Here is a 7,496-nt window from a genome sequence, read left to right as displayed (position 1 = left end):
GAGGGGCTGGGGCCTGTCCCGGGGCTCTCCTGAGGCACTCGCGGTGCGTGCAGCTGAGGGTGACCCGCCGCCGAGGGGCTGCGGGCCGGAGGAGGGCCCGGACCCCTGAGGAGAAGGGGCTGGGGCCATGTCTTGGGGCTTTCTGTTCCAGGTATCGAGAACCTGCCGTGCGAGCTGCAGAGGAACTTCCAGCTGATGCGGGAGCTGGATCAGAGAACAGAAGGTGGGTTGCGGGTGTCTCAGGAAGGGGCAGTCCCCTAAAGAGCCTCGACCCCAAGGGTGGGAGTGGTACCGAAAGAAAATTTACATCGGTTCTGTAAAATCAGAGTGAAACTACACCAGGAAGAGCTCTGCGGAGGCGCGGCTTTAGAGGATGTGTCTCCCTGTTGCAAGAAGCTAAGCTTTGGGAATGTTTAACGGAGATAAGAATGGGCTTGATTCCGTAAATGACTCGAGATGGATGTGTCAACCTTGAACAAATACGGCTGAACCTGAGACAGTGTAAAACGAAGGAGGAGGATAATATGTTTTTGAGGAAATAATTATAACAGAAAGCTTAAAATCATTAATGATTTTGATAATATGTAAGTTTTCTAGGAAGCTAAACGACGTATTAATGATTTCAGGGAAATGATTTCAGAAAACAATGTGAATATTCATGTAATGTATATGCAAAAAGGCGCAAAGAAACACTCGCTAGCATGCGCACTCGGAGGAGTGATCCCCTGTGCACCCAGCGCTGCAACAAAGAGAATGCCTGCTGCTTCATGCTGCGTTGGTATTGAGAGGTTTATTTCCTGATTTCGATGACATCCCCTCTACCACTTCTCCTGAGTGCTTTGCAGCGTTTTATTTCTTTTCTGTGAGGGCTGCAGATCCCAGGACCAGGGTTCTTTTTCAGCAGTTGCGTGTTAATTTGTAGCCATGTGATCGCTGTACCCTCTGAGTGGCCTTACTTTGCAAGTATTTCCACAACTGCCAAGTTGCAGATTGCTGGTGTCTTGCAAGACCATTTTTTTTTTCTTTTTTGAGGTTTGTGTTGGTATCTGGTTGCACACTAATGATTTTCAGTTTGAACCATTAGAATGGTAAATGGCTGTGCAGCAAATACAGTGTTCTGCACATGGGAGGGGAGGTTGAAGTTCGTGAAGTCATGGGTTCAGTTTCTGATCTTAACTCTGAGCAGCTCCTCTGAATTAACTGTAAAACCCTTGAGAAATCAGAATCACACCACAAGTGTCGAAGAGTGAATGCATTTAACTTACTTTAAAAAAAAAAAAAAAAAAACAAAAAACCCAAAAAACAAACAACTGTAAATGTATTAAAAAAAAACCCCAAAAAACCAAAAAAACAAACAACTGTAAATGTATTAAGGAATCAGGGGAAGTCCAGAAACTGTCAGGAAGGGTTTTTTAAATACCATAAAGAGGTAGAAGAAAAAAGTACTTGCTTTGGCAGGAGGCTTTCTCATGTGTATATACTTTTCTTTTCAGATAAGAAAGCAGAAATTGACAGTCTTGCAGCAGAATACATTGAGTCAGTGAAGACCATGTTACCTGAGGAGCGAGTGGAACACCTGAAGAAGATCCAGAGTGCGTACAGCAAATGTAAAGAGTACAGCGATGACAAAGTCCAGCTGGCCATGCAGACGTACGAGATGGTGAGGATCACAGCCAATGAGACTTGCATTAAAAACGGCCGTACTCTGGAATGGGGCTGCTGGTGGGCGAGGAAGATATTTCCTCAGTGTCTGTTTCCCCTGACGAATTCATGTTTTGGGTTAAATCTCTTACTGAAACAAATTATTAGTTCTCAAGCTTACTTTTTTTTACTGTTGCACTCCCTTGTGTTGGCAGGTTTTGTGTCAAGTAAGCTTCTCTGCTGGTAAACGGTTAAATGAGTTTATCCCACTCCCTACTCCCCAGCAGCTCCGCTGTCACCCAATAATTTATTTAGGGCTGGTCTTAGTCGTAAACAACATTTTTTGAAGTAAGCTTTAGTAGTGTACTGTGGAGGAACTGAGGGAAGTCTGCTCAGTTACCTTGGTCACAAAAGAAAGCAGACCCACCAGCTCCACCGTTGTGGTTGTATATTGGACACCAAATTTTCCTCCATGGACCCGATGGGAAAATGTCATTTCTTAGGACTCAGCTTTCAACTTTTTTTTTCTTCCCCTACTCCTGTGTCTGCTTAGCTGTCCCTTGAATGATTCTTATCTTTGTGTGTTTTATCCCATAGATGAAACTTGAGCGAGGGGAATCCTTTTGACTGTGCTTAGTGTGCTTTGTCCAGCTTCTAGAGATGTTTTGGGATCCGCTACATCTGCAGCTACAGTACATTTTATTGACGTCGAGTACTGCAGAAGAGGAAATTATTTCACAGGAACTGAGAAGTGTCCTAGATAGCTGATTTGAGAACTAGGTATTGCAGCAACACAGTTTGGGGTTAGTGGCTTAAAATACCTTTGCTCCATCCCTGGTCTGTGAGCCCCATTGTTGCAGCCAGGGTAGTGCAAGGTACTTACTTAACAGGTATTGACTTGATATTGGAGATACTCAGCAGCAGCCTGTATTTATTACTAAATTTCTTCAACTAGCATACTCGTGGAATACCAGAAAAAAAAAATAGACTGATATACTCAATGCATTTCAAGGACAATAGTTGAATAATGTATTTTGAAAATTGCAGGGAGAAGACAAATATTTTTAATATCTCTCGTCATCTTGTTTTGTCCTGCAAAACCGTTAGTCTGAGTTGCTTGTTGCTTTGACTCTCCTTTAGGCCACCTCCCTTTTCCTTCCTTTCTCTTTGTCTGTAGAGGGATTGAGTGCTCTTGCTTCTGCCTGTTTTCTTTTTCTCTCCACATTAATTCCCTTGGTGTACCACTTACGTTTTTGCAGTTTGATACCCCTTTCATGCCTTGCTCTGAAGTAGTGTACTCCTGTTTGTGCTGATAACGGCCGAGTTATTAGACCTTCCTGTTTTCTTTTGGAGATTTTAAAATCTGTTTTTAGTTCAGTTTGTGGTTTCCTCTTCTGTGCAGGTGGATAAGCATATCCGCCGGCTGGATGCAGATTTGGCGCGGTTTGAAGCAGATCTGAAAGATAAACTGGAAGGCAGTGACTTTGAAAACCCTGGATCTCGAAGCCTGAAAAGTGCGTACATTTGATACGTTTGCCAGCCTTTCCTACCACTGAGCCTATTTAACCAGAAGGGCTAAGATACAAAGTAGGCTCCTATGGAGGAGGAACACTAAACTGTGGTGTACTTCTCTACTTGTTTTTAATACTTTTCAAATATTTAGCGTTCTGGTAGGCAGTAAACAGATGAAGAAAAATCTAGTGCTGGGACTGAATTTACTGCCTCTACTTGCCAGGACATCCCGAGTTGGCCCATGGTTACTGGTTGTCAGGAGGCTCCTGGCCAAGGGGCACAAACTGTGACAATGCTGAACTGATGTTCTTAACAGCTCTTGAGCGTCAGGGTTTTACCTTCAGGCTTGATCCGTTACTGAGGAAGTTCTAAGATCTTTTTGAGGAGAGATTTGCCTATTTTCCTCCCTTTACTGGAATTTGAATGCTAATCAAGCTGAGAACAGCAGGAAAAAGTAGGAGTTACAGGAAGGTACTGGTTTCTGTAATGTGTACTGGAAATCTCGTATGATTACAGTGCAATTGGAGCATGGTGCACAGCAGCACAGCTTTATGCCTTTGAACGATGAAATAAGGGGTAGGGGCAGGGATGTGGAGTTAAAAGTTACGCTAGTTATGGAGGAACCACTTAACTGTCTGAGTGTTTAAATATATCCTGAGATTTTAAAAAAATATTGCAGCATGTCTAATCAAATATGTTGCTATTTATATCTTGTGCAACGATGCGGGCTAACCTTGTACTGCAATTATTTAATTGCCAGAACTGCCCGTGCAAGAGTTTAGTGCTCCGTTGCACCACATGCCAATTTGGTGGCATAAAAATGTATTTTGGAATCAGCTTTCATATTTGGTTACGTATGAAATAAGGATTTCAAAACAATAAATGCATCAAAACTAAAACATTTGGGGATGTTTCTGATGTTCAGATAGTTTGAAGCAATGGGGTTTTTTTCCTTTATAGAGGGACGAAGTCAGAAAGACAAAAGAGGCTCTCGTGGTCGAGGCAGGCGAACGTCTGAAGAAGATACACCAAAGAAAAAGAAACTCAAAGGAGGGTAAGGCATACCCAGTCACAGCTCTGGTGACTTTGGCTTGACACTTCATGAATTTTCTGCAAGCTCATGTTACCCTGTTGGTGACTCTAGTGTTGCGGTGGGTGTTCTGCTCCTACTCCATTTCTTGGCTTGACACTTCATGAATTTTCTGCAAGCTCATGTTACCCTGTTGGTGACTCTAGTGTTGCGGTGTTCTGCTCCTGCTCCATTTCATTAGCATCCTGCTTAGGACAAATCAGCTTTGTTAATTAACTCCTTGGTTGGCATGTGGAAACTCAGCATACTTGGAATGCCCTCTGACTGGAAGGACAAGATCAGCGGCTCTGTTGCTGTTGGCAAGCTGGGAGAAAATAGCTTTGATTTTTGTCATGCGGCTATTTTTAACAGTTGCTTGTGGTCTTGATCGTAAAAGGGAACACTCTCGCCAATTGAGACAGAAACTAGTGCTGTAGTGTTGTTCTAGGAATCTTGGAGAATTTTGAGAGTTGTTTTCAAGCTCATGTCCTAAATAGTCTTGAATACTCTGGGTTTTGTGAAGCAAGGGAGAAATCATGTCCGCTCTCTATCATGTTATTAATATTGGAGGGGCCCTGTTAGTTCTGATTTTTCAGTTGGCTAGATGGAGCATCAGAAAAGAAAAAAAAATAGTTTCCATTGAATGTTACCTTCCTGTCAGAGTAAGGGGGTTCGCTCATACCTGGCAAGGAGAAAAGAATGTATGTATTAAAAGTGATTGGGGGGAAAAAAATCAGATTCTTCTGTCCCTGAGCAGAAGTGATCTGTACGTTAATTTTGTTACTGTAGTCATGGCATCTGCATATCATTCTCTTAATCCTTTATAGACAAGCTCATATTCAGAGTTTGATAAAGCCTACCTTATGATTTTAATTATTGGATAATATATGATAATGTAATCTAAACTCTAAAGTAGAGTTTTAGGAAGATAATTGTTAAAAACCGATCTTCCCAAGTGAGATTTAGATCTTGGAAACATGGTGTTGGTGCAGCTGAAAAGTATTTTGTCCTCAATCCACTTTGTCTACAGATCTGAGTTTGCTGATACCATCCTGTCGGTGCATCCCTCTGATGTCCTAGACATGCCAGTGGACCCCAACGAACCTACCTACTGCCTCTGTCACCAGGTGTCCTATGGAGAAATGATTGGCTGTGACAACCCAGATGTAAGCACTCGAGAGGATTTATTTTCAGATATTGGCAACATCACAACACTGTGAAATCAGAGGCAGGGGATACTTGCTCAATAAGATCATACAAAATGAAAGTATCGTCTGTCAGACACTAAGCATTGCTTCTTTGGGTTTGCCTTGTTGTTTTGCAGTGCCCGATTGAATGGTTCCATTTCGCTTGTGTGGACCTCACCACCAAACCAAAAGGGAAATGGTAAGTGTGACAACGTACAGCTTTTTTATTTTTATCAGGCTACAATTTCCCACAACGAGAACCACAATAAGAATTAAAACCTCGTTGTGACCCTTCCTGACAGAGGAGCTTTGCTCTTGTCATCAGAGGGTTTGCATCATGTACGTTTTGGGATTGTGCCTGGGTGAAGGGGAACCTTCTTCCTAGTGTCTGCTTCCACAGGAGTCTTGGCTGCTATAGCTTCTGCTGGGAGCAAAACAAGGACCTAGACAAATTGGAAATTGCATGATAAACAGAGCAGGTTTTGAGCTGAGGCTTGTCTAGATTTCTACACGTTTCATCTCAGGTTTGCTGTGTTGTCACTGTGATTAAAATTGAGAAGAAACATTTTTTTATTATTTTTTTTCTTCAATTCTGGAAGCAAAATTTAAAGACCAGTCTACATTTTGCTTATATTTGTGCTCATCTTGGAAAGAATCGTGGGCTTGTTCTCTCCTTACTCTCTGTTTAATGGACTGCTCTGATCTAATTAACAAGATGCCCATCAGAAACAGGCTTCAGTGAAAGTGAACTGCAATCATGGGAGGGAGAGGAAGAAATGAATTGGAGGAACAGATCTTTTTTCCTTTGCCTGTAGAGGAAGCTTGTGTGAGAGGTTACTTGGAGTAACTTCTGGGTGAATGGAGTAAGGTGAATGATGGCTGTGAGGGGGTGGTGAGCCCTGGAAGCCTTCTAGTGCTCTCTGTCACTTCAGCCCAGCCGAGCTGGTGCAGTTCCTTTTCTATTTGCCCAGATTTCCCGCATGGCATTAAAATAGTTTCAGTTACTTAAATTGGCTGCTTTTAAACAGCTCTCCCACCCACTCGTTCCCAAATAATAAAATGAATTCTTGGGCTATGTGTTGTTAGCTTCAGGAGCTAATTGCTGCCTCTTTTTTCCTTGTAGGTTTTGTCCTCGTTGTGTTCAGGAAAAAAAGAAAAAGAAGTAAGGAGTAGAGGGGAATACTTCCTCTGAGGCAAGAAGAGTTTAATATATTCCTTCCTTCATGTTGCAATATTATCTTTGATTTTTTTTTTTTTTAACTCACCCTCCTTCTTTTTCTGATATGATATTTAATTGTCCAGCGGCCAGTTGTAATTCCTGTTCTTTCATGAGAAAATGACTTTGGGAGGGAGGTAATTTGTCATGGGGATTTTATTTATGTTCCACTTGGCACCGAAATCGGTGTTACTATAAAGTGCTAGGGCAGCCAGCAGCTGTAGTCTCTGCCAGCTTATAAGAGTCTGTGAAACTGCGGAAGGCATTGCAGGAGCAATAGTTTTGACAGGGCAAGGATGGGAGAGAGGTGTATCTTCTCTTTCGGGGAATTTCTTTTGTCTGCCTTTGCACTACCTTTATTTTACTCGATCTTGCCACCATTTGCATGAACCTTAGCAGGAGCAAAACCATTTGATTTTTCACCTCCTTCTAGAAAAAGTTTCTCTCTTTTGAGGGAAGACCTTTAAATAGCAAAGAAGTTGTCCTGCAGTGTTTCTCTTCAGTAATACTGAGAGAGGGTGTTACCTTTCCTGGCTGTTTCCATTTCTCTGAAGATTCTTTTAAGGAGATTACTGTGAAGATGAAACCTACAGTATTCTTATAGGTCGGATTTATTCGTGAAGATGAAACCTACAGTATTCTTATAGTGATAGGTCGGATTTATTAATCAAATAAGATGAAGGCCTGATTTTTCTTGACTTGTGTTTGCCTGGGTGCCTGTGTTGCACCTGGGTAGATCAGGAAGACAAGCTTTAAGGGGAGGCTCAATATGTATGTACCCTGTGTGCATTCCTGTGATGGTGGCAGAGCTGAAAGGCAGCCGGTATCTGGGGGGGTTTGAATAGCATTTGCTGTGACACTGCTATTGAGG

General features: G+C 42.3%; 1 protein-coding gene across 1 annotated transcript; it reads left to right on the top strand.

The window, feature by feature from the left end:
• Positions 1-93: 93 nt before the first annotated feature.
• ING5 (inhibitor of growth family, member 5) lies at positions 94-6,575 on the top strand. Its single transcript, XM_010076644.1, has 7 exons — positions 94-223; positions 1,494-1,660; positions 3,044-3,155; positions 4,114-4,207; positions 5,253-5,388; positions 5,547-5,608; positions 6,533-6,575. The coding sequence occupies exons 1-7, from the start codon at positions 196-198 to the stop codon at positions 6,573-6,575; spliced, it is 642 nt and encodes a 213-aa protein (XP_010074946.1). The 5' UTR covers positions 94-195.
• The last annotated feature ends 921 nt before the right edge of the window (positions 6,576-7,496 follow it).

This window comes from Pterocles gutturalis, unplaced genomic scaffold (genome assembly GCF_000699245.1).
Source record: "Pterocles gutturalis isolate BGI_N339 unplaced genomic scaffold, ASM69924v1 scaffold46268, whole genome shotgun sequence".
Classification (NCBI taxonomy): Eukaryota; Metazoa; Chordata; class Aves; order Pterocliformes; family Pteroclidae; genus Pterocles; species Pterocles gutturalis.
This window is presented reverse-complemented; position numbering and strand designations above follow the sequence as displayed.